Source organism: Daphnia carinata, chromosome 8, assembly GCF_022539665.2.
Source record: "Daphnia carinata strain CSIRO-1 chromosome 8, CSIRO_AGI_Dcar_HiC_V3, whole genome shotgun sequence".
Taxonomy (NCBI): Eukaryota; Metazoa; Arthropoda; class Branchiopoda; order Diplostraca; family Daphniidae; genus Daphnia; species Daphnia carinata.
This window is the reverse complement of record NC_081338.1, coordinates 2,441,857-2,465,444: the sequence shown is the minus strand read 5'-3', so window position 1 is coordinate 2,465,444 and position 23,588 is coordinate 2,441,857. Positions and strand designations below refer to the sequence as shown.

Below are 23,588 nucleotides of genomic sequence, written 5' to 3'. Positions count from 1 at the left end.
TCCTGATTTACATTATTCAAGGTAAACATGATTGATGGCAATGTAATAAAAAAACAAATTAGAAAAGCTACAGCATTACATAATGGTCTCAAGTAATTTCTCTAGAGTCATCAATATACGAAGTAACAAACACTGAATAGCTAATAGTAATTAACCATGGTGTCTTCAACTGAACAAGTATGATGCCCAGTGCTCTAATCCATTCCATTATTAGTGTGCTCGTGAGCCATCTGCTTGCCTCGATCCTGTTCAATATATAGTGATCAATATTATTTTTCAATAAACTGTTAATCCCAATAATAGCTTTCCATGCATACTGAAACTTCTACCAACAGTTATAGAACTAGGTCATTTTTGTAACACAAAAAAAAAATCTATATTTCGGGAATTCTAATAATTCTACCTATGATATAAGGAATTTGACTGTATTAGCTGTTCCATGCCATGTAAAGATCAGGTATTAATACGGACCAAGATAGACTTAGATGCTAATAAAAATAATAAAAAAAACAGCAATTAAAGACATAAATATCGGTTACCGAGCAATAATAAACTTGGTGCGTTGAATCGGAACTTAATACCTTCGAACACTCCGATAGTTCTAGATTTCTTTTTGTAGTGACATTATACTGTTTAACTGTTTATTTCAGCAAGACGCATCCATCTTCTAACATGATACGTAGTCTTAGTTTCTGCTAGTTTCTACTTGTAACGTTGCCACGTTTTTCGAAAGTATCGAAAAAGCGAAAACCAGAAATGTATGTGAAACGCGAAATTCTTTTCCACTAAACAAACATGCGATGACGATCGTTTTCGATCACAACATGGTAAGAAAATTATTCCATAAACGCCCAACAGCGCATTAGGTGGATAATTCTCAATGTATCCAAAATTAAAGAAGCAGCGACATCAATAGAGACGAAGAGTTTTTTTTACTTTTTTTTTACTTTTTTTTTACTTTTTTTTTTAATTTTTTTTTTACTTTTTTTTTTACTTTTTCGATTTACACGACGACAACAAATTCGCTTTCGTCATTCGCTTTCAGTCTTGGCTTAAGAGATCTTCGGCATAAACCCCAAAAGCTTGCTGGCTGCAAGTGACGATCGTTTGCAGTAAACAGCCAGCCCATGTGATTGTGGCAATAGGAGCACTCGACGATTGACCACGCGTAACTAAATAGATAATTTGTGTTGGTATAGATATATATTGTACCGGAAATATGGAAACTCTTTATTACCCAGGGAACCAGCTAAATTCAGTTGAAGGTGGTGTAGTGACGGATAAGCCATCGACGCGATGAACAGTAACAGTTTCGTGTACATGACCAAAAGGATTCACGTAGACGCCCTGTGGCCCCTCTTTTGACATGGCAAAAACATCCGTTTGGCGAGCAACGGCATAATCGCACTCCCGACAACACAGAAATTCACACTGAAAGAAATAAAATTATATAAACAAACGAAGCGAGCGACTATTTTTATAATATTACTCGTTGAAGGACTGAAAGTTCTGCCCGCAACCTCTGGTTAGGATTATTAATACTCAGTAGTTGAAGTCTGAGGTCATCATCCAGTGGTAAATTTTGAATAACCCAATAAGAAAGATCAATCGGATTTCGAGGGACGATTGACCCGGATCCGACATCGACAAAAATCGATGTTCTCAGCTCTAAAAGCACGCGCTGTGCTACAAATTGAAGATCATACGAACGATGAACCCATGAAGGCCAGATGGAATAGGGGATTTTATACTGCAACTCATAGATTCGTTTTTTTGATAGCAGCGACGCAATAGAAACATCCGACGAATTTCCCGGAGAAAGCCGATGCTTATCTATGCTGTATGAACGGCAGCAATACAGCGAGTCACACACTTCCATTTCGGGCAGAATCTGTACCTTTGCAATAATAATTCTGAAAGAAGGGAGCATGTCTCAAATTTTGGTGATTCTGTTTCAAATATAAATTAGTTATTATGATACAACGAATACTAACAAACCCATCGATTTGTCTTCGGGCTTGAATGACTTTCACACGCTGACGAATTCGAGCTTTAATTCTAAAGCCGAAACCAGATTCATCAAAACCTTCAGCCTGTTCTCCATATTCATAGATTTCTGCTGTTGCTCCTATTTTGTACTTTGCGTTGTTGATGTGGGGTTCGAACGGCCTAGAAGCATGTTAATTCATTCTTTTTTTTTTTTTTATGAACTTACTTTGCATTTACTCACCTAAAAGACAGTATCCCAAATATGTGGTTTCCTTCTATAACACGCCTCATCATTGCCATAATATGAGGATGTGATATTGTTAACGGAAGGATCTGCCCTGGAACACATATCAAACCATCTTGGACTACTACAGGCATTTCAACAATACTATCTTCATCTAAGACAGTTCTTCCCCTAACTTCTTCCATGGCTCCTAGATACTATGAATTGTAAGAAAATTAAAATGCAATCAGGTTTCAATTACTTGTTTCCCTAGCTTACAAGATGATCACCAACTAGGTTTTCACCTTCAGTATTATCCTCTTCTGACAATGGAAGATTTTCAATGTTGTCTATTTGTTCATAGTCAGACAACTCAGAAGAATGGTCTTCATGATTGGAAATATCATGGTATGATGACGATCCGCTACTATCATCCCCTATGTAATCAAGAAATTGAAATAATTTGTACAGTAATTTTAAAAATTTTAAGTATTAAATAGCCATGCAAAGTGATGTGCTGCAAAGCCCTATTCAATATTATTATATTTTAATAAAAATGTAGAATTTTTACCATCACCAAGTTCAATTTGATTATGTTCCATTTTACTAATCCTGAACAGATTTTATAGAGCAAACCACGTCTTCTAGAAATGCAACCAAGGTGTAATAGTATTAGTTGCAATCATAGCTATTTAGGAATATCACCTCTTTTACGACGACAGTAACAATAACCTACAATGGGTTATGCCTGTATTTATATGTTGTTGACAAATTATCATGCCATCTATTGAACGATTGTGTTGTTGCGTTTTGATTCATTATGCCCTCATGTCCTTGTTTTGAATGTTTTAGGCTTTTAGCCAAAGCTAACACTTTCGTCGGTCGTAGTTACTAAGGGCTATGAATTTCCTATTTGTAACAAACTGGGGAAATTGCGGGCGTGATACAAACGGAACAAAATAGAGATTAAATTTGCTATTGAGGTATGCAATTGGAAATTCGCTAGAAAACTAAAGATCAAAATTTTCCACTTTAAAACCAAGAGCCTGAACCTTACCGAACGTTCCATATGGGCATTTTGAAAAAAAGCTCAGATGAGCTTGTGGTAGAGGATCTGAGTCGTGAGATGTACTCCATTGGAAACAACTACTGTAAAGAAAATTTACCACTCGGAGCAAAACTTCAATTGGTAAAATGTTTGAGAAACTCACGTTATCTCACAGCTTTAAACTTTTTTACTTCCTCTAGCAAGCTTTTATACACATCTCAAGCTTTAAGAAAACACAAATATCGTATCAAGAAAAATGGCTGAGCCGAATATCAGTCAACTCTGCTGTTGATGCCTTTGGGTTTGGATTGCCAAAATTAAGCAGAATAATTGATAAGCTTTCGAACAAGGAATTACTATTTGTTCTACATGCTATACTGGAAACAGAAGTTGATTACCCTGGAAAATCCCAACTTACGGAGCAGGTTCTAGACAAAATTTTCATATTAGATGATGCATCCAGTATTCTAACCAAGATCATTATGATGCCAGATTCTGGTAAGAAAGTATTTATAATTTTTTTCCCAGTCTTTAGCTAGGTTAGCAAATCATACTTAAGAATTTTCTCTGAAAGTTTACTGAATCCATATTCAAGATTTGCTTTATCCTGTAGTTTAGTATGTTGGCAAATGGCTGTGTTACATTATTAAGGGAGTTGTGCTTGTATTTACAAGAATTTCTATATTAGTAGAGTTAACTGCTTGCTAATTCATCCATTTTGATATAAACGTCACTTGTATAAGGGCATCGATATACTGGCAAAGAAACTCACGCGAAAATTCTTCCTTCTTATTTGGTTATTCGTAACAGCTTGTTTTAAATAATATATTTGCATAGGACGTATTGGTCTAAAAACAGCTACCGTTGAACGTATACTTGTGAACCATTCAAAGGCATTGGACGCGTACTGTGAAAGATTGAACGCACAATTGGAGAAAGGTCAAATTGAATCATGGATGGTCAAAGCATGTTCTGAGAGCCCTCAGCTATACGACACCATCTGTACAACACTGATGCAAAAGAATTCTACCAACCTTCCAAAATTTGTAGGTAACATTTGTGAACATGTACATGTCTTGCCATATCCTAGTCATGAACTGTCTTGTGTAATGCTTTGCATGATTACCCCCAAAGTGGTTTTTTCGCCCTTGAAGGAATTGCATTATTCAAAACTGTTAGACGAGTTGTTTCGTCTCTGGTATACTCGTCCCGAATCGATTTTCAAAATGATTTCTCATTTCCCTTGCATAATTCAGTGTCTGTCAGAAAGTTGTAACAACAATGTCAATGCCAAAAGACTATGCATCAACTTGATGTCATCTAGTCTAATCATGCAGCAGTCAACAATGAACAAATAAAAAGTAGCAAGCAGGTTGCCAAGACGGTTATTGCTCTTGTGCGATTCTTTTCGCCCTATATCGCTTCGTTTCTACTTGCCGGAAAAATAGGTAAATGAAGGTACATGAAGGTGACGGCATCGAAACAATCTGTGTTATCTTTTTCGTGTAGTTTGCGTATCAATGTTGGAATAAATCAAGCTCAATAGCAACGATGGAAAAACAGTTAAACAAGCAACAAGGAATGATTGAAAAATTAACTAACAATTATTTGTGTGAAAGATGTGTTTCAGTTCAGCTACCTGACATCTGTTGAAGTAAAACGATGGAAGTAAATTAAGTTTTATAGACCAATGTTTGCTTAAACTACCTTTGAGATTCCGCGTTACTAAAATACGATTCTGATCTTCAAGGAATTAATATTTGTTCCCCGTGCTTTTCTGGAGACGTGAGTTGATTACCCAGAAAAATCCCAACATACGGAACAGGTTGTGGACAAACTTTTCTATTGGATGATGCACCCAGTATTCTAACCAAGATCGATGTGATGCCAGATTCTGGTAAGAAAGTGTTAATAACTTTTTTCCCCAGTCTCTAGCTGGGTCAGCAAAATCATACTTAAGAATTTTCTGTGAAAGTTTTCTAAGCCCATATTCAAGATTTGCTTTATCCTGTAGTTCAGTATGTTGACAAATGGCTGTATTACATCATATTAATAGGGAGTTGTGCTTGCATTTACAAGAATTTACATATTACTAGAGTAAGCTGCTTGCTGATTCATCTATTTTGATAAACATCGCTTGTATTTGGGAATCGATATACTGGCAAAGAAACTCTCACACGCGAAAATTCTTCCTTGTTATTTGATTATTCGGTACATCTTGTTTTAAATAATATATTTGCATAGGACGTATTGGTCTAAAAACAGCTACCGTTCAACGTCTACTTGCGTACCACTCAAAAGTATTGGACGCCTATTGTGAAGGTTTGAACACACAATTAGAGAAAGGTCAAGTAGATTATTGATGGTTAAAGCATATTTTGAGAGCCCTGAGCTATTCGAAACCATCTGTTGATGCAAAAGAATCCGGCCAACAACCAAAATTTATGGTAAAAGTAGGTCTGAAAGTATTGTAATCGGGAACATAACTGGGTTTTGGATCCGATTAGCTTTTCGAAACCCGAAAGAACCCCGCACCGAAATTCGAATTGATCCAACCGATCGGCGAAAAAGCTACCCGATTGACGGGGGTACGAGCTCTACTCTTAATTTTAAATAATTATTATTGTGAGAACTGAGAACTACACGTCAAAAATTCGTAAATCTAAAATTAAATAAAAAGGTCTTTTGATAGCTATCCATTTCTGTAAAAATCTTTGAACAAATTCTGTAAACAAAATTTTTTTACGAAATCGTTTTTCTTCTTTTTGTCTATTTGGTTGAGTAAATAGGATAGGAGGAGCTCAAAACCTTTGAGAAATGCATTCTATCAATTTTTTTGCTTATTAAAATTCGTGAAATTTTTTTTGTAGAAACGCTCCCATCAAGGACTTCTTATTTCATATAAATATGAATTTTGAATGTACTGGCACTGGAGAATAATTATGGCAATGTCATATGATAATGGGAGCTGGGGAAAACGAAAAATCGAAATCTTTGGACTCTTTGTCTAGTCTAGCCAATGTTTTCATTTTTTCCTTTTCTTAAGATGATTACGATATAGTTCCGTCCACCAGAACGTTGACATTAAAATTTAGATGTAATTATTGATAATTAAAGTCACAGCTCTGAAGCGTGTGTAAAAGCCAGACTGGCACGAGAGCCCAAACTATTAAATAAGTACCGAGATACATTTATGAAAATAAGAGCCTTTGGTTATTTAAATAATAAGCCAAAACATTTAAAAAGTGTTAGAAAAATAATAGGCATTTTATAATTCATATAAGCATAAAAAACAATAGTCGGTGCTAAAATAACGGCCATGGCCGTTACTATAGTAGGCCATGGATACCTCAGAAGTAAGAACTTTGGATAAGGACGGTTTTTGCAGACCTGATAGCAGACGAAATATTTAAGTAATCCAAATTTTTTAGTTCACGTGGTTTTGGTTACTTTTGGCGTTTATTGTCTTATTAGTTTTGGGTTTAGTTTGCTGACATGGAATCGAAAAGTTTTGGACTGTCGCTTTTACAGTGCTATTCTGATGATGATGAGAAGTCTACTTCAGGAAATGATGATGAAATTAAGTCTAACGAGAACAATTTCTTACAACAGAACCCCACCATTGTATATATTTTCAAATACTTGATGTTTTTTTTGGGATGCTAATTATTCTGTATGTTAGACAGATGCACAAGGTTCCAGTAGCATAAAAGATGAAGAAGGTCTAAAACCTATGATGGTAGATTTGTCATCTGTCTCAGACAGCCAAAGTCCAGCTCTGCCTGATACAACGTAATCTAATTAATTTTTCATTTCTTATTGTAAGTATCAGTTTACAAAAATTGGGATTCACATCTTACGTTCCAATCACAGGCAAAGGCCGGCTCTGCAGTTTCCCCTTGTTTACAGAGACAATTGTAAAAATAATGATTCAGAAAGTGATTCTAGTAGTGACGAAAGCTGCATTACTGCTCCTGTCGAAGTAGACTTGGATGCAAGTGTAGAAGAGGATGAAAACATTGGTGGAGCAAATAACAAAGGATATGGTGCTAATAACTGCAAATCCAGAATGCTTGAAGATTTGGGCATCCTTGATTTGGCACCCCTTGAGGACTTGAAGATTTCTGTGCCAGAAGAAGAATGCATACCAATTGGCGTAGTGCATAACATAATTGATCCTTTGATAATTGTTTCCGCCAGGAAAGGGTGCCCAGCCATCGATTTAGACTCAGCTCTATTCCTTGATCATGGAAAAACATTCCTTGGACAAGTATTTGATGTGTTTGGGCAGGTCAGCGAACCAATGTACATGGTAAATAGGAGTTTCTATTATTCTTTCAAGTTTTTAGTTGCTAAACTTCCAAATATTCTGTGCAGGTACGTTTTAATTCTTTGCAACATATACTGGAACAAGGCATTGAAGTAGGGATGGAAGTATACTTTGCCCCGCGGACCCGTCACACGGCTTTTGTTTTCGTTGACGCTCTCTTTAAGCAAAAGGGGAGCGATGCTTCATGGGAAAATGATCAGGAACCACCAGAGGGGTGCGTGGATTATTCCGACGATGAACAAGAACGTCGCGTAAAAGCGGCGCATCGTCTTAAAAAGAACCCTCGTACTAATACTGAAGAAGCGTCAACAAATCCATGCAAGAAACGCCAGACAAAGTTCAATCGTACTCGAGGTCGAGATCCTGTAATAGTGCAACCCCAAGTGAATCCGTTTTATATGCTACCACCTCCAGGTTATCCCCCTTACTACTCTCCTCCTGATCCCAGTTACCCTAACCTAGTTCATAATTTTACTCCCGCTTCATCTGTTTCGAATACGGAGCAATCATTAGCCCCTTCGCCCTACGTGTATCCGCCTGCTATACCTCTGACTGAAAACACCTCACTTAGTCAAAATAGTGTAGACACAGATAAGCACGCAGCTCAACCAAATGATCAAATTTCACCTCCCCAGCCTGAAGGCTCAAGTCAAGATTTGAAATAGTGACCTAATTTGACATTTTTCACAAAAACTGCGTTCAAAAAAGACCGCTGCTGAAATCTCAACGTGAGATGCAGAGAACACTGAAAATATACCGTTTAATTTCAAATTATAAAATATTTTCGAATCAACTTTTATTAAATATGGCTGTCAATATCAAATTAGGCGTAGACTGTTTGCATGGAAAGTAGGACTTAGCTTAACTCCAAAAGGTTTTGCATATTTCTTCTTTCCAGGGATATGGCTGAATGCTTAAAGGGCCCATTTTCGAGTATTGGATTCCGCGTCAAGTTTATTGTGCACGTTTTTCTATTTCAAATACTCATCATATACAAAAGGCCTGTGCTGCTGCTCAATAGATGGCTTCAAATCCTAACTTTGTCCTGAGGGTATTTTCTACTTTCTCGTTTCTGTGTGTAGTGGTTGTTCACGGAAAAGAATTTAGGTCTTGTTTGCGAGGAAAATTATACATCTAGAAACTGTACGATCTCATTTCTGAGGTGGAAAACTTCTATTGGAGGTGTAACATATAATGGAACGCAATATGTCTGCACTTACTTCAACTTCTTCGTGTCAAGTAAGTTGATAACGATATTGTATTATAGAAGTCGAGAGTCTCATTCTTGGTTTTGGTATATGTCACCTATCAACCTAAGGGACTAAGCATTGACGTAACCCTAATCGTCGTCTATAAATCTTCTACTAAATCACACCTTTTCAACATCTACATTAATATAGAATATAATATGTTTGTATCAGTTGATTCTGTGTAGAAGTTAGGAAACAAACTGTTTATGGTGTTTCGCTTTTCCCTCTTTATTTATTTGTATGCCAGGGAGCTCATGGAACAGCTGAAGTTATTGAACCACTGTTGGCACCATCTGATGATCCACCACCCTTCACATTGACGGTTATAGAGGAAGGATTAGTATGACCAAGCTTTTGTTGAAGGCTGAACAAACCAGTTTTTTAACTTTCAGTGTATTGCAGGGTCCAGGATTAGGAAATGGAACTGGATTATCTAAAACAGATGATATGGAACCACCATCATATGATGTGGCAATCAAGTTGCCTACTTATGAAGAGGCTCAACAAGAGAAAATGATTGCTGAACAACAGCATCGTTATCCTCATTCTGTGGATCCCCGTTTGCCTCCAACTGGACCTGGAAATTACAGCTTCATGTCATCATTTTCACATCCTGTTGGGGAATCCCAATTTGATTCCAATACTGCTGAGCTTGCCCTAGGAACTGATGTGTACTTCTTTGCATCATTTTTAAGTAAGTATCCTTATGCAATTATTTAACCTTAAAAGTAACTATTTTGTTTTACATCTTAAAGAATAGCAATATTTTTCATAGCCTTAAAGAGTAGCTATTTTGTTCCCTTTAAAAAATTTTAGTTTCTCAGTTTGTTGCTGAAAATATGTTAATTACCCTTGGCTGGTTGTATATTTATGGCAAAAACAGTTTTATGATAGAGGGGAACCCCTTATATCTCTTCCATGCAGCTCTGTCTAGGATTTTATAGATAATCTGCCCACAGCTCAAGTAAAAGTATTATATTTGTAATCTTAAAACCATCAAAATATCAAAGTAGAGAGTTACAGGAATTAATAATGGGAGGCCAGTACCATGCGCTTTTCGTATGCAATATGGTTCCCCAGTTCTAAGAATTGTGATATGAGACACTGACCTAATGGAGTAACAAAAAAACAACATTCACTCTTTGCATGTATATTTTTCAGTTGCGTTTCTTTTCAACTGGATCGGATTTCTGTTATTGATGTGTGCTTGCCACACCGTTGCGGGGCGTTATGGTGCACTTGCTGGCTTTGGACTCTCACTAGCCAAATGGACTCTAATCGTCAAACATTCCACGGATTTGGCTTCGAATGACAACAACTGGTTGTGGTGGCTAATCATGGCTTTCGGTGAGTTAAATTTCTAGCTGATTTTAAGTGCCACATTAGGACTGTGTATTATTTTACAGGTGTTCTCATCTGCGTGCGTGCCGTAATTCAATATTTGTGTATCAAGAGAGAATGGCATCGCCTTTCACGTGCTGCCCAGGAACGTGTTGTTTTCTTTTACTAACAGAAGTGAGACAGCCGAAATCTCAAAAACTTTCAAGAGGCCGATTGAAAACCCTCGCGTTTCCATCCGATCATCTGCTTTTCCTTAATGCTGTATGGCAACAACCTGGTTGATATTCTTTTCACACCAATTCGCTATTTTTCATAGATGGTTTCTATCAGCATCTGAATTGTTTCGATCACCAGCCCGACCCATATTATATATATATATATAAATAGTTTAGTCACTAGTAAGCGGGCCAGGCAGTTTCTAATCTTGTTTTAAATGAACGCGTTCATCACCAGACGATCGTGCTAGAGTTTGCATGTGGATAGAATCCAATGCTGCGTGGCTTCTGGGTAGTTCAAAACATGGCGAATCTTTCGCACTGTATTGAAATTGATTGAAGCTAACAGCGTCTTATTTGTGATTTTATTTTATCTTTCAATTTGTAGTCGGACTATTGACCGATCAAGTTAAGACTGGTCTGTTTGTTTTATTGGTGTCGTAACAATATATCGTTGTGGACTAACTGGATAAAATTTTCGTCACATGCACAGTATCATAAATAAGCGTTTTCAAATCAAGCCTTTTTCAGCTTCATCAGAGAGCAATAATTACTTGTACGTCAGCAGCACTGGGATTTGCTTTCGAAAACTAAGTGCACAATTGCCAACTCAATAGATATTATTATCAAAGCGATACATGTCCGTGAGAATTAATTTAATGTTTCTAATTCATCCATAATTTGGTCGCTTAAGTCCGTTGGGTTAAGTCGATATGCTATGGCCGCATTTATCGCATCGTTGAAAAGCTGTAATTCACAATTGAATCTTAGAAACTGGTTCAATAATTGTTCCGCATTGCTATTAAGTTTTTATGATCATGCTTTCTATACCTTCACTACATTTGTTCCGTCAGACGCCGACACGTAGTAAAATGGCAAACGATTCTTGGTTGGAAATGCAAAATTCTTTTGAGTTGCGTCAAAATTTTCTTCACGAAAGAATCGTAATAGAAACTAGTATTACAATGGGTTCATCAATTTTGTAGGAAAACGCAGAATTACCGTCAATCTTGTTGGCTGCACACAAGCAGGGAATTTCAGGTCTGTACTGACGCATTTCATCGTACCATTTCTTTAAATTCTTGTATGTCACTTTCCTAACAGAATCGAAAATTCTGCAAAAAGAAAATGATGCAGTTTTCTTTCATGCCCCACATATTGCCATAAGAGAGGAAAGAAAAAAAAATACTTACAACACCGCACAGTTTGCCTGGTGATAGTACGACGGGTGTAAAGACTCGAAGCGTTCCTGTCCGGCGGTATCCCAAAAATCTTCCAGTTCAAAAGGTAAAAATTACTTTCACAGTAAATTAAAAATTCCACATCGTTTGTAATTGATTCAATTATAGTATTTTAAATTACAATTGTTGCAATATTACAAGAATTTGGCTAAAACAGTTACTAACCTACAGACACAGACTTCTCCTGCACTTGAGTTTTGTAGCGAAATAAGGTCAAGGCATACGTTGACAATTGATGTGGCTTATAATCATCCATTAAAAATCGTTCAATCAATCTGAATACAAATAAATGGAACAAAAATTTTTATTGATTTCCAGTATTTAGAAGTCGGAAAGGTTAACATTGAAGCAAAATGCTGCAATTTAATATTAATTTAATAACATTAGAATCATAACAAACTTTGATTTTCCTACGGCACTATCTCCAAGAAGAATTATTTTGACAGTTATCTCATTTGTTTTGCTAATGCTTGAGTAATCAACGCTAAAATTTACGTTGTCTTCGACTTCCATCGTTAACGATGATTCACTCGCACGAACGTTTCCAAAAACAACCGGACTATGTTTGCCTCCCATATTACCATAGCAACAACAAGTTCCACTTTAAGGCTAGAGTTTCCCCAGGTGCTATTATTCACATGTCTAATTGAAAAATCATACAATTGATAGTAAAGAATGCAAAAGGTCGGAATTATTGAGGTTATAAAATAAACTTGTTTGGCTTATGAATATATATGACCGAATAAATTTAGAAGATACATCGGCTGTGGGCTAATTCAGTTCAACGGATATAGACTTGCGTAATACATGCACCCAATCTTTCCCGAAGTTTTATATTTCATTCGTACTTCTAGTAATTTAATAGTTCTTTAACAACTGTATTATCTTTTGACAAATCACAGGTATCTATTCTAAAAATATACAACAGCTAAAAAAATTTGTGATGGCAAAGCACCTACATATTTTATTTAGCAGCTGATATACCAACTCCAATCATCAGACCAACTACTGTAAATCCTTGTGCAGCAATCCTAAGTCTCATCATTTTTTGGGACATTTGTGGTCTCCTGAAACGTGAATGAAATCAGTGTGGGGGTTAATTAATGCAGGATCTGTAAGCACATATGCAACATCAATTTGGATCTTACCCCTGACGAAAAGACCACAGTCCATACATTAATGCTGAGGCAGTTACTCCACAACCAATTGGGACAAAAGGATTTTCATAAAATTTCCTAGCAAACTTTTCCTTGAAAGTTTCTCCATTCTTTAAACTTTCACTTCCAATTTCTTCTCTCAACTGAATCCAACTAAGTTCATCAGCATTTAAGGAATCGATTTCGTTTTTATTCCTACCGGTGCTGCTCGTCATTTTCCTATATGAAATCAAACACATTAATCGAAATGATCTTTAAACGCTTGTAAATGAGATTCGTTTGTATATAAACTTCTGATACATACGTGATGTATTATTACTGCGATAGTGAAGGCGCGCAAAGGGATATCGAACCAGCAGCATAAACAAATTTTTTTTTACAGAATTATGAAAGTTATTATTACATAATTTAAACGAGAAAACTATACTTACAAGCAGACAATTTCGTGGTGATATGCGTAGTATCAAAACAAAACTTCATTGAGATTCAGCGTGGAACAAACTGCTACATCCAACCAGCATCATCTACTGGTATGTTCATAAAAAATTTAGATGTTAAGGTTTTACATTAAAAAGTAAAATATAACTCGCAAGTCTTGAAAAGTTAAAAAACACCTGGTATTAGAAAGAAGGGGAAAAATAATGAATATTTTTTCATCACTCTGTAAATTCATCACCGAGTAATGGCTTTAAAATATTATTATGGCTTAATATCCATTATAGCTTAAAGATGGCGTTTAGTAACTTTGACCAGAGGAGACGTTTCTGGCTTACCGTTTCATTAGGAAACCGTAAAATACGCCAGGCCTGATTTCAAAGGTTGGTTTGATTGTTTGCGTTGGTCACTTGTCAATCCGGTAAATTTTTTATTTTACTAACATCGTAAGACACGAAAAAAAGGCATCGAAATAGTTTATACCATTTTAAAATACCCGTGGAGTTGCAAAAAAATGGCGGGGCTCAATGTTGCCCCAAAGCGAAAAGAAATCTACAAGTATGAAGCACCATGGACTCTTTACAGTATGAATTGGTCGGTTCGACCGGATAAGAGGTTCAGGTGAGGGCTATACAACTTCTTTAGCACAATCTAATTAAGCAGATAAATAGCATCAACATGTATATTTCTTTGGTTTTCTAAAATTTCATGTTCATTAGATTGGCGATTGGAAGTTTTGTGGAAGAGTACAACAACAAGGTCCAAGTCATCTCTTTGGATGAGGATTCCGCAGAATTCAGTGCCAAAAGTACATTTGACCATCCATATCCCACCACCAAAATTATGTGGATTCCTGATGCTGTAAGAAATTTTTAAATTATTTGGTTTTTATTTTGTGATAAAATTTTTTTATTTGGATTATACATAGAAAGGAGTCTTTCCTGATCTATTGGCAACCAGTGGAGATTACCTACGCATATGGAAAGCAGGAGAGCCAGACACCAGACTTGAATGTCTCCTTAATAATGTAATTTTTTAAAAATTCATTGAGGAAATTATAAGCATTATTTGCAATTTGATTCATATAATAATTTAAGAACAAAAACTCAGATTTTTGTGCACCCCTCACAAGTTTTGATTGGAATGAAGTCGAGCCTAACTTGATTGGAACTTCAAGCATTGATACAACATGTACAATATGGGGTCTTGAAACTGGACAGGTATGACAATATTTTGTTTCTTCCTTCTTCAGAATTCTTCACTGTAGTTTTTTTTTTTTTCTTTACAGGTTGTTGGCAGAGTTGGGGGCACGGGTAACTGTGTGTCTGGGCATGTGAAAACTCAGTTAATTGCTCATGACAAAGAGGTGTATGATATAGCATTCAGTAGGGCTGGAGGGGGCAGAGATAGGTTTGCATCTGTTGGTGCCGACGGTTCCGTAAGAATGTTTGATCTGAGACATCTAGAGCATTCTACAATCATCTATGAAGATCCACAGCATCGTCCACTTTTGAGACTGGCATGGAATAGACAGGATCCTTCTTATTTAGCAACTATTTCCATGGACGCCTGCGAAGTATGCGTCTATACTCTTCTATTACAAAATATCTTGTTAATCATTTTACGTGTTAGGTGGTGATACTGGATGTTAGAGTACCGTGTACTCCCGTCGCTCGTTTGAGCAACCACAGAGCGTGTGTAAATGGCATTGCATGGGCTCCACATTCTTCCTGCCACATATGCACAGCCGGTAAGTATAAATATTGTGTGCATGCTTTTTTTCAGCTTGGTGATTTTACATTATTCGATGCAAGCAAATCGATCATTGATGACCGTATTCGGCTTTATGAATTTATTCAGGTGATGATCACCAAGCATTAATATGGGATATCCAACAAATGCCACGAGCTATTGAAGATCCAATACTTGCCTACACAGCAGCCGAAGGTGAAATCAACCAAATTCAGTGGGGAGCCACACAACCCGATTGGATTGCTATATGCTATAATCGTTCCTTGGAAATTCTGCGAGTTTAGCTCTTTACCACGTGTAGATCCAAACTCGGTATGACAAAGGTTGTATGACTTTCTATCAGGTTTCATTTCTACTAAATCGTTTTAAATCGTTCGTATCTTATTGTGGTTCGAGTCGTGAAATATTATTATGCGGATGTGTAATCATAGAGAAATTTTTCTGATATTCATGAATGATTACGAATTTTCTGTAATGTTGCAAAAATGAAAATATGTGACTAGATCTGAATCAACATGTTTTTATTAGCTTTCTATCACAGCACTCGGATTCTGTATAAGATCAGCAGGTATTAACACCATATAGTTTAAAGTACTCTTTTCAAATTTCAACTTGAGACGCTGAAGGGTTGACTTGAAAATTAACGTTTTTGTATGCTGCCGGATTCGAAAGTTGCATAGTTTCTCGCAAGCGCTCATTTAGCAGCTGGTACCTCTCGCGAATCTGCATTTCATGGTTTTTCTCTTCACGTTCCAAGACTTTTAGGAAACTTGACAGTTCAGCCACAGTGAATTCTTCCCACTGCAACGCGAAAGTAATGGTAAACACTAATGTCTACTCTTTTGAAATAATTAAATTTATATAGAGCCGAAAAGGTGGCGCAGACAAATACGTTACCGGAATGTCTCCATTTTGACTTTCTTGAAGAATTAGAGTTTTGGCACAGCTGGAGGGCACAGCATCGAGATTGGTATCACTGGCTTGCCAATGCTGGGCTAGTAGCAACGGGCAATCAAAATCGTTCAAGCGACGTAGGCGAGCTATGTACAAACACGAGCACAATAAAGCCACCGTTAGTGATCGAAGGCAGTGACTAAGGCAGCTTATTAGAGAAGAGAAGATAATGCAGCGAATGATAACCAACGTTAAACAAGAATACCTCTGCTGGTTTTTCCTGGCTGCCAGATTTTCTCATAAATAGCAAGTTTTCTTGCTTCCCAGTCTGAAAGAAGCGGATGAACTTCCACGAGTTGTTGCACCAACTCGATGCACGCGATATCTCTAAATAACAAAACGCAAATTGAAATTTTAAAACATAGTTGATGTCCTTCAAAACCATGGACACAAAGCCTCATGGAAAACGAAATAAAACGATACATTTCGTTAACTTAAAAAAAAAAAAACGAATTTGGTTAAACCAGGATACTGAAGAGTTCTATTCCAACCGATTTGGTAGATGGAAGAGACGTACAAATCGATGCGGAAGAAAAAGGAACCCTACTACGAATTTGGACGTCGGCCAAAGCAAAACCTATTACGAATTCAATAGGAAAGGGCGGGAAAACGTCGATCCAAGGCAAATGCTAATTCATCGGGTGACGTTCTAAGATAGTCAATACATTCAACATTTCAACGTCAAATTCTTCATAATCCAGATTGTACCAGATCCTATTGCACCTGAAACCGTAACTATTTATTTCAGCTTACGTGATGTTTTGGATTGATAAAACATGGGTGCTACCCCGCTTCTCATTTTTTTTTTATCTGAAACTAGTTAAATCCAGCTTTATCAAACCGGATGACAGGTTGCGTTTGGCATGATATTCGATACGAATTCTTACCTCGGAAATGAAGTCTGGGGGTCAGGGCTTCCGTCTTGATATGCAAGAACGTACATCTGCCTTTCGGGGTTCATGTTCGATGCACCAGCAGTGACGTCATAGGCCGGACGAGGAATTGGACGGAAATCAATAAATGAGGGCAGCTTTTTCTTCTGTCGGCAAAACGATTGCAAGTAAATTCGGATGGTGTCAGACAATGATTCGGTAACGATTATCGAAGGATCTTCAGTCAAACAGATTTCTCCAAGAGATGAAGTTCCGGAATCGTTGAGGACGGAGTTATTAACTATCTTGTTTCCAAATGACTGACTTATTGTATCGTCAAAATCGGATAAATCTGGTTCAAACATCCAACGCAGGGTGACTTCGTAAAGGCTCGAGAATCTCCAGTCATCGTTAGAATCTTCCGGTACCACCAGATGACTATTTGCCGTAGCAATCGATGGAGCTGCGGGCTCAGTTACTTTTTTTATTGCTGACGGTGAATTGGAAGCAGAAGCGTAGCCGCTGCTACGACGTGATCTTTGACCGCTAATGCCAGTGACTATTCGACTCTCGTCGATGTGTAAAATATCCACCATTTTTCCTACAGCACAGTCCAACAGAACGTCTTCTTCGATAACCGTTTCCACAGGAATGCTACCGACGCTCTGTAGGAAAACCAAAACTGATAAGATCTTGCATTTAGTATGTTACTGATAAACGCATACCAGGGGACTTATAGATGTTGAACATTTCTTTCGGGGCCGTAGAAAGATCCATTTGTCTTTGTCGACTTGGATAACGCGGCCACTGCCGTCATCAGTAGTAACGGTGGAGGGAGTAACGGCTTCGGGAGCGATATCAGCGATCCAGCCTCTGCGTTTAGCCCACGTCGGCCACTGATGTTGGGCAAACTCTTCGAAATTCTTTAGCATAGAGTCAAACGACAATGGGGATTTAGTAGGCGATTCATGCTGCTCTTGCTGAGGATCCGCGCTGACCGCTCGTCTCCGAAAGGACGGTGAAGCGGGCAACGAAACGCTGGATCTTTTTCCATCTCTTGCTTCTTCACTGAAAAGTGACGTATACGAATAAGATTAACAATTAAAAAAGACTGATAGCAATCGGCTGTTAGATTTACCTGTGTACGCGCTTGAGTGATCGGTGAGAATTTGGAGAAACGAGCCGACTCGATGGAGGTTGATGACTGCTTAAGCTAAGTGATTGTCCCATTTCGTTTCGGTGCTTGATCGATAGAGAAGGTCGATTTGCCACACAGACTTTTCAGCCCGGATGCACTATATCGACCGACGCCAGTGATGGAGTTTTCTCGTTGATAAAGCACGTTTTTCTTATAAATCCACGAACGAACGACTCTTCATTTTCGCCACTTCACAACTTTCTTCTATCACAATCAAACTTTGATCTTCAAGACCGACTTTTAAAAGATAAATAGTAACTGCTAGGTAAGCGAGTAGCGCACGGCACTGAATGTTTTTACTTATCGTCTAGGAATTCAACTTTCTAGCACGATGAGAGAAAGAACGTTGTCTTTCCACGTTGTTGTGAACAGTAGCGTCTGCGCAGAAAGAAACACCACATTGAAAGGTCAGTAGTGGCCAATTTTTGTAGCTGAAATCCTACGATAGCTTTAGTTCAATAACTGGCACAGAGTCAAAACGTTAGCGAAAACTCGGTCGATACGATTGACGATCATAATCATATAAAAAGCGAAACCAGCGTTCGTTCGTGACTATTGCAGGAGGCAGACTAGTGAGAGTTAGTAACTGCTCGTTCTGTAAGTCTCACCAAACGGGTGTGTGTTTGTGGGAAATCCCACCTGAACAAATTGATCCGATAGTTGTCCACCTAGTGGAGGCAAAAGTAGTTTGCTAATAACTTGTTTTGATAAAATGTTTGGTTGTGAAATGATGGTGACGATAAAAGCTGAAAGAAAAGTAAACCAGAGTTAGAGCTTGCTCATACATGGATCAAAAGTTGCAATTCTGCCTAAACAATCGTGGCGAAAATAGCTTTCAGCGGTTAAGCAGAGTCGACATGGCGAGTGGCCTTGGCAGCTTCTACTGATTCACTTTCTATATCAGAAACGTCGTCTTTTGTTCGGTAGCTGTGCGTTGGTTTTCTCTTTTATGATCATTTCTTGGACGACGAAGGTTTAGTTAACCCTCCTTGGCAAAGTTTTGAGCACCACATTTTCCGCCATGAATAAGAGTTTCTCAAGAACGACCGTGAACATTTTCCTGTATATATAAAAAAAAGACAAAGAATGTCCTTGGCTGTCGATGACTCGAGGATAGATCTTGATTTTTTTCTAAAATGGAGGCTTTTTGAACAACATATGGAAACCGTTTCCACCCTTTATTTGGTGTGAAACAAGTGAACGCCAGATACGATTTTTTGTTAACATTTTCTGGATACCCGCCCTTGTATTCCAAACACTGGTATGCATGCCGTCAAGACACGAGAGATTTCAGCTCTTAGATTTATTTTAAGAATGAACAGCCAAAGTTGATACTGTTCACGTTGAACTGTGGAATGTCACCTTTGCTAAGCACTATGCTATGCTATTTTAAAATCGTATGACCTAAAATTAATAGCAGCTGTTCGCGTATTTACAGTGAACCATAACTACGTCAGCTACTTTCAATTTCGCAAAGTATCGCCCTGACTGTCTGACATCCTTACTCGTTCATGTGTTCAAAATACGGAAGGTAAATGAAAGTTTCGGAAATCTATTACTTTCTTTCTTAAAGTTAGTTCGTTGCTAGGAAATAAACGCATTCAGCACAATTAAACAACTGAACACCCAATGCTTTACCCTGTTGCCCTATCATATCCTGCTTCTTTACAAGCCCGGCCATGTTTTCCGCTGTGGTACCAAGTCATTCCGTTTTCTCTCTATATTATACATTTCAAATCCGCCAGGCAGAACTATTTTTGTCTAGAAAACTAGAACCATCACAACTACTACATCAATGCCAAAAAGGTCAGCACGAAAAGTAATTCAGTTTCGATGAAGCGTATAAAAAAACAAACCCCATTCTCTTTCTTAGCAACGAAGGTGATCTAAACTCGAGTAAAAGTAAACTACCTCAACCAGTTTTGTCTAAAATATGTGTTGGGTTTGAGTCATAAAATCCCTGTTGCATAGCGGCTGAAGCATGTATAGCACGTCTGCACGTCATGGGGTTTTGCTACTGTCCAGACAACCCATCAGAATCCATAACCGGGCGGGGGGAGGGGGGCATGTATAATGGAGAACTGTTCATCATCGGCTTTTCATCACAAACATCGCAAAGAAACAATTGAAAATGCTTAGATTAATTTTAAATTTTTACTTTAATTAACCTAACTTTTTTAATTTGCGTTTGACGATACTCACATATTTTGTCATCATTCAAGAATGTATTACTGGAGTCCAACATTATTGTTTGCAGCACACTTACCAGTAAGGGATGCTGCTAAGCTAATCTTAATGATAATTCAAATTACAGTAAACAGTCTGTCTATCCGTATTCCATGTAATTTCCCGATAGTGAAATTGTCTAGATAGCTAATTAACCACCATTGTTACAGGCTAGCGCTCGGTTATCCGAGACCCCGTTACTAACAGAAGCTACTGACGCGATTGTTTAACAAACTTGCGAATTGTGTCGCACTAGTCTTTTCGATAGTAACAAGTTTAACAAGAAAACCAATAGCCAAAACCAAAATCCGTAATCGAAATCAGGGTTCAATTTTGAGTATGCCATATAATGTTTTTCTCCATGGCTGTCGAAAACTTGACAGCCACCGGGAGCCGTATTGTGCTGTAGCAAGTCTGCGCTGTACCGTACTAGCATGCCAAAATTGTTACTGTTTTTCCCTTTATGTATGAAATTTTTGATACCATAAATAATATAAAGTCAATGTTCCTTATTCTCATTGATCTAGAATCTAAGGCACATCCGTTTATTGCTAAATTGAAGATTTTGGAAAAATACTAAACTGATGGAAAAGTCGGGCTTATTTTGTCGGGCTTATTTTCAAGCCCAATAATTTGACCAAATAAGTATACCACTGGGAATTCTATAATTAATTTTACTTTATACTCAAACATAAACGCTGATTTCATCAAAATTATTCATTTTCTCGACAAAGTAACTGTTGCTTTAATTTATTAAATATTAAGCTGTAGCACTACTTCACTGTATTGTACTAGCACGCTATATTGTACTGGCGCGCCAACTGTTTCTGAAATTTCTGATTGAACGGAAGCTGATTTAAGAAGAAAACTATAACTTAATCAAAATTAGTCTTCAACTTTGCTTTTTGACAAAAAATGGGAAGGTATATACCTTTCCCAGTTTTCATTTTCTGCCAAATTTCAAATTTTGCTTAAAATACAAAAAAAAAATTTTTAATTGCAAAATTAAAAATAAATCCTTACTGTATATGATTTTGATGCAGAATTTATTGCCTGTACATAGATATAACTCATAATATCACATGATTGGAAAACACGGAAATCACCGCCATGCTAAAATATTGACTTTTAAGTTTTAGTTGTTTACCTTTAAAATACTTAGTGTATACTCGTTTAATCCTTTACAAAAAACTGTGAAACAAAGAATTTTGGTTGGAATAGAATATAGTTTGTCTCACTAACGAAGCAGTAAGTAGGGTCACATGGCAGCAGAAATTCCGACCTTGTGATGGAGTGCCTTCAAGTGCACCTGCTTCACATGCCAATTCTGGGTTGGTTGAACTTGGTTTGTAATTTCATTTTAGTATTCAAGTTACTAACTTACAGAATTACATGGAAACAACCAACTTACTCGACACATGTCGACAAGTCTGTCCTTTGTCCTTAGCGAAATTCTAGCAAAGTTCTTCATTCATTTAATCTAGGATTAGTACAGGTAATTATACAGTCAAACACATGATCAAGTTTTACTTGCCTGGCCTGTTAGTTCAATAAAGATCTGTTGCCATCTAAAGCTGAAAGTAATTATAAGCGCCCTGATGTTTAGATGTAAAAGCTGCGGATAATAAAGCAGCTTTAAGAAAAATTATTACCAAAAGGTACATAATTATACTATTCTATAGATCACATTAGCTATTTTTAATACTTGGAGATTCATTGCATGCCGTTATTTCCTTACCACGTACGGAAGTTCCGATGTTAAATGTGACAAGGAAACCGCTGAACTTAATTTAGAGATAAGTAATAACTTTTTCTAGGCACAAGATTTAAACCTAAGATATGGAGCTGCGAATTTTGATTTTTATATAATTGAAACTGATGTTCGAAAGTTTATTTCACAGAAATAGAAGCGATGAAAACAATTTCATCGTTCTGCAACTGATGACGAGCAAACCTCTTCAATCAATCTTACAATTTCCTTGGCTTTTAATTCTGATTGCTGAATCAATTTTTTTACCTGTTTCTCATCAAGAGTGCAGCCCCCTATAAAATGAATGGAAGTTCATGTAAAGTTGAAATAGTTTAGTTTCAATTTATACCTGGTTTGTACATGTGTGTAACGAGGGTGCCTTCCATGGTGATGGACGTTAAGCCTGCAGCTAATTGTTCTTCTTCCGATGTCGGATCGCTAATTAAAATGCCACTAATTAAAATATAATGGAATTATGCTCTTGTTCGTTTGGGTTCCCATATGTACATTAATGTAAATACTTTTCAAACAGGGAAAATGTTGAAGTGACTGGCTGTTTAATGCCCTCAAGTGGCCTTTTCTGGTCTGTGTCACAAATTAACTTGTCCAATTCTTCATCATAAGTGACAATTGGAAGGGTCACTTCAAAGCATGAGAATTAGTTATACATAATTAAAAACAGTTATAAATAGAGCAGTTAAAATCACCATTCTTCAATGCAGTTATCAATGCTATTACGCAAGCATCTAATAAACTGCCATCCAGATTAATGCAGACTAGGTCACAATGAAGAACCCAAGCCCATTTAGCACTGTGTATGCATAAGTTGTGCAGATCAAGGATGATATTATTAGCCACTAACTCAGCTATAAACTGAGTGGCTGATTGAGCTGCTTCTCCAGGCGGACCTGATTTGATCTTAGATGAGCATAGTGGAGGTAGAGTCACGTTAGGGATAATAAAGCCTTTTGCAGGTTCATCCATTGCCGGTGCTGCAATTTCCTGAACATAAATTTTAATTTACTTTTTTTTTTTGCATTTTACAATCATATTGACTTCATTACTTACAGCTTTGATGCCACATACAACTGTGGTATTGCCACATTTGACAATGGCTGATCCATCTGCTGTGCCAATTGAACCAGCATTTAGAGTCATTTTACGAAATTCGAGTAAACTGCGGCCATCAGGACGTGACTTGCGATCAAGAAAAGTCTTGTAGAATTCCAGAGGCTGCAATGTTCTTTGCAAGAAGGAACGATGAAGTTCGGTATCAACAACAAAGATAAAACTTAATTTACTTGTGGTCAGTCGCCATGTTTGATATGTCTCCAGACAAGATAACTCCTCACAACAACGAAACAAAATGATGGCTTGATACGGATCACTGAAATGAGTGAAACAAGTAAGTAATGAAGAATAATAACAATTTAACATGTGTTTCACAGAGTAAAATCGTCTGCTAATCTTGCTTAGGGATCGGCCCGAGCCAATCGGAGCGTTTTTTGCCAATCGGGGTTCACATTTCGGGGCATCACGGCACAGCCACCACCATTTAAAATGGCGTCGGGGCATTCGGGGCAACATTAGATTTTTGCCTCCTCCAG

The 23,588-nt window shown here is 37.4% G+C and overlaps 8 protein-coding genes across 10 annotated transcripts; 4 read left to right on the top strand and 4 right to left on the bottom strand.

The window, feature by feature from the left end:
* Positions 1-86: 86 nt before the first annotated feature.
* LOC130704030 (protein cereblon-like) lies at positions 87-2,979 on the bottom strand. The gene is made up of 9 exons (XM_057525504.2): positions 2,918-2,979; positions 2,784-2,856; positions 2,492-2,649; positions 2,231-2,430; positions 1,999-2,169; positions 1,490-1,913; positions 1,238-1,431; positions 540-1,172; positions 87-245 (listed from the first exon to the last, which is right to left on the bottom strand). Exons 2-8 carry the CDS (start codon positions 2,812-2,814, stop codon positions 1,004-1,006), a joined length of 1,347 nt encoding a protein of 448 aa, XP_057381487.1. The 5' UTR covers positions 2,815-2,856; positions 2,918-2,979; the 3' UTR covers positions 87-245; positions 540-1,003.
* A 74-nt stretch (positions 2,980-3,053) lies between these two features.
* Positions 3,054-4,628, top strand: LOC130704026 (uncharacterized). The gene is made up of 4 exons (XM_057525498.1): positions 3,054-3,195; positions 3,256-3,401; positions 3,461-3,758; positions 4,098-4,628. The coding sequence occupies exons 2-4, from the start codon at positions 3,282-3,284 to the stop codon at positions 4,616-4,618; spliced, it is 939 nt and encodes a 312-aa protein (XP_057381481.1). The 5' UTR covers positions 3,054-3,195; positions 3,256-3,281; the 3' UTR covers positions 4,619-4,628.
* A 2,015-nt stretch (positions 4,629-6,643) lies between these two features.
* Positions 6,644-8,369, top strand: LOC130704022 (H/ACA ribonucleoprotein complex non-core subunit NAF1-like). 2 transcript variants are annotated; one of them, XM_057525495.1, is made up of 4 exons: positions 6,644-6,884; positions 6,943-7,052; positions 7,134-7,572; positions 7,638-8,369. In XM_057525495.1, exons 1-4 carry the CDS (start codon positions 6,756-6,758, stop codon positions 8,253-8,255), a joined length of 1,296 nt encoding a protein of 431 aa, XP_057381478.1. In that variant the 5' UTR covers positions 6,644-6,755; the 3' UTR covers positions 8,256-8,369. The 2 variants fall into 2 exon arrangements, with proteins under 2 accessions (XP_057381478.1, XP_059352641.1); XM_059496658.1 differs by having other exon boundaries at positions 6,784-6,884; positions 6,947-7,052.
* A 252-nt stretch (positions 8,370-8,621) lies between these two features.
* LOC130704028 (NEDD4 family-interacting protein 1-like) lies at positions 8,622-10,861 on the top strand. Its single transcript, XM_057525501.2, has 5 exons — positions 8,622-8,829; positions 9,088-9,180; positions 9,243-9,534; positions 10,002-10,187; positions 10,247-10,861. The coding sequence occupies exons 1-5, from the start codon at positions 8,785-8,787 to the stop codon at positions 10,348-10,350; spliced, it is 720 nt and encodes a 239-aa protein (XP_057381484.1). The 5' UTR covers positions 8,622-8,784; the 3' UTR covers positions 10,351-10,861.
* Positions 10,862-10,938: 77 nt separating this feature from the next.
* LOC130704029 (rab-like protein 2A) lies at positions 10,939-12,604 on the bottom strand. Of its 2 annotated transcripts, none has more exons than XM_057525502.2 (6): positions 12,038-12,604; positions 11,803-11,912; positions 11,590-11,668; positions 11,399-11,511; positions 11,228-11,325; positions 10,939-11,170 (listed from the first exon to the last, which is right to left on the bottom strand). In XM_057525502.2, exons 1-6 carry the CDS (start codon positions 12,211-12,213, stop codon positions 11,048-11,050), a joined length of 699 nt encoding a protein of 232 aa, XP_057381485.1. In that variant the 5' UTR covers positions 12,214-12,604; the 3' UTR covers positions 10,939-11,047. The 2 variants fall into 2 exon arrangements, with proteins under 2 accessions (XP_057381485.1, XP_057381486.1); XM_057525503.2 differs by having other exon boundaries at positions 10,939-11,143.
* Positions 12,605-13,615: 1,011 nt separating this feature from the next.
* LOC130704025 (DDB1- and CUL4-associated factor 7) lies at positions 13,616-15,491 on the top strand. Its single transcript, XM_057525497.2, has 7 exons — positions 13,616-13,850; positions 13,949-14,090; positions 14,158-14,256; positions 14,327-14,449; positions 14,518-14,805; positions 14,862-14,979; positions 15,090-15,491. Exons 1-7 carry the CDS (start codon positions 13,744-13,746, stop codon positions 15,263-15,265), a joined length of 1,053 nt encoding a protein of 350 aa, XP_057381480.1. The 5' UTR covers positions 13,616-13,743; the 3' UTR covers positions 15,266-15,491.
* Positions 15,486-18,573, bottom strand: LOC130704021 (uncharacterized). The gene is made up of 6 exons (XM_057525494.2): positions 17,946-18,573; positions 17,533-17,875; positions 16,823-17,472; positions 16,141-16,262; positions 15,879-16,021; positions 15,486-15,782 (listed from the first exon to the last, which is right to left on the bottom strand). Exons 1-6 carry the CDS (start codon positions 18,035-18,037, stop codon positions 15,582-15,584), a joined length of 1,551 nt encoding a protein of 516 aa, XP_057381477.1. The 5' UTR covers positions 18,038-18,573; the 3' UTR covers positions 15,486-15,581.
* Positions 18,574-22,118: 3,545 nt separating this feature from the next.
* On the bottom strand, positions 22,119-23,427 carry LOC130704027 (exosome complex component RRP43-like). The gene is made up of 6 exons (XM_057525499.2): positions 23,283-23,427; positions 23,050-23,224; positions 22,689-22,983; positions 22,503-22,623; positions 22,331-22,434; positions 22,119-22,274 (listed from the first exon to the last, which is right to left on the bottom strand). Exons 1-6 carry the CDS (start codon positions 23,297-23,299, stop codon positions 22,156-22,158), a joined length of 831 nt encoding a protein of 276 aa, XP_057381482.1. The 5' UTR covers positions 23,300-23,427; the 3' UTR covers positions 22,119-22,155.
* Positions 23,428-23,588: the final 161 nt, after the last annotated feature.

What these genes read in the sequence shown, in the direction of transcription:
- LOC130704027 (XM_057525499.2), bottom strand. An exon ending in GATAACTGCATTGAAGAATG is followed by an intron (nt 22,624 to 22,688) that starts GTGATTTTAACT and finishes CATGCTTTGAAG; the next exon opens with TGACCCTTCCAATTGTCACT. An exon ending in ACATTTTCCCTGTTTGAAAA is followed by an intron (nt 22,435 to 22,502) that starts GTATTTACATTA and finishes TATTTTAATTAG; the next exon opens with TGGCATTTTAATTAGCGATC.
- LOC130704021 (XM_057525494.2), bottom strand. Translation starts at nt 18,037, where the DNA reads ATGGGACAATCACTTAGCTTAAGCAGTCATCAACCTCCATCGAGTCGG. An exon ending in CAACATCTATAAGTCCCCTG is followed by an intron (nt 17,473 to 17,532) that starts GTATGCGTTTAT and finishes GTTTTCCTACAG; the next exon opens with AGCGTCGGTAGCATTCCTGT. An exon ending in GTCAAAATGGAGACATTCCG is followed by an intron (nt 15,783 to 15,878) that starts GTAACGTATTTG and finishes TTCGCGTTGCAG; the next exon opens with TGGGAAGAATTCACTGTGGC.
- LOC130704028 (XM_057525501.2), top strand. Translation starts at nt 8,785, where the DNA reads ATGGAACGCAATATGTCTGCACTTACTTCAACTTCTTCGTGTCAA. An exon ending in CTTCAACTTCTTCGTGTCAA is followed by an intron (nt 8,830 to 9,087) that starts GTAAGTTGATAA and finishes TTTGTATGCCAG; the next exon opens with GGAGCTCATGGAACAGCTGA. An exon ending in GTGGCTAATCATGGCTTTCG is followed by an intron (nt 10,188 to 10,246) that starts GTGAGTTAAATT and finishes ATTATTTTACAG; the next exon opens with GTGTTCTCATCTGCGTGCGT.
- LOC130704030 (XM_057525504.2), bottom strand. Translation starts at nt 2,814, where the DNA reads ATGGAACATAATCAAATTGAACTTGGTGATG. An exon ending in ACCTAGTTGGTGATCATCTT is followed by an intron (nt 2,431 to 2,491) that starts GTAAGCTAGGGA and finishes TACAATTCATAG; the next exon opens with TATCTAGGAGCCATGGAAGA. An exon ending in AACTTTCAGTCCTTCAACGA is followed by an intron (nt 1,432 to 1,489) that starts GTAATATTATAA and finishes TATTTCTTTCAG; the next exon opens with TGTGAATTTCTGTGTTGTCG.
- LOC130704022 (XM_057525495.1), top strand. Translation starts at nt 6,756, where the DNA reads ATGGAATCGAAAAGTTTTGGACTGTCGCTTTTACAGTGCTATTCTGAT. An exon ending in TACAACAGAACCCCACCATT is followed by an intron (nt 6,885 to 6,942) that starts GTATATATTTTC and finishes TCTGTATGTTAG; the next exon opens with ACAGATGCACAAGGTTCCAG. An exon ending in CCAGCTCTGCCTGATACAAC is followed by an intron (nt 7,053 to 7,133) that starts GTAATCTAATTA and finishes TTCCAATCACAG; the next exon opens with GCAAAGGCCGGCTCTGCAGT.
- LOC130704025 (XM_057525497.2), top strand. Translation starts at nt 13,744, where the DNA reads ATGGCGGGGCTCAATGTTGCCCCAAAGCGAAAAGAAATCTACAAGTAT. An exon ending in CGACCGGATAAGAGGTTCAG is followed by an intron (nt 13,851 to 13,948) that starts GTGAGGGCTATA and finishes CATGTTCATTAG; the next exon opens with ATTGGCGATTGGAAGTTTTG. An exon ending in TTTCCATGGACGCCTGCGAA is followed by an intron (nt 14,806 to 14,861) that starts GTATGCGTCTAT and finishes TTTACGTGTTAG; the next exon opens with GTGGTGATACTGGATGTTAG.
- LOC130704029 (XM_057525502.2), bottom strand. Translation starts at nt 12,213, where the DNA reads ATGGGAGGCAAACATAGTCCGGTTGTTTTTGGAAACGTTCGTGCGAGT. An exon ending in TGCAGCCAACAAGATTGACG is followed by an intron (nt 11,326 to 11,398) that starts GTAATTCTGCGT and finishes TCTTTCGTGAAG; the next exon opens with AAAATTTTGACGCAACTCAA. An exon ending in ACGGAACAAATGTAGTGAAG is followed by an intron (nt 11,171 to 11,227) that starts GTATAGAAAGCA and finishes TTATTGAACCAG; the next exon opens with TTTCTAAGATTCAATTGTGA.
- LOC130704026 (XM_057525498.1), top strand. Translation starts at nt 3,282, where the DNA reads ATGGGCATTTTGAAAAAAAGCTCAGATGAGCTTGTGGTAGAGGATCTG. An exon ending in TCGGAGCAAAACTTCAATTG is followed by an intron (nt 3,402 to 3,460) that starts GTAAAATGTTTG and finishes TACTTCCTCTAG; the next exon opens with CAAGCTTTTATACACATCTC. An exon ending in CATTATGATGCCAGATTCTG is followed by an intron (nt 3,759 to 4,097) that starts GTAAGAAAGTAT and finishes ATATTTGCATAG; the next exon opens with GACGTATTGGTCTAAAAACA.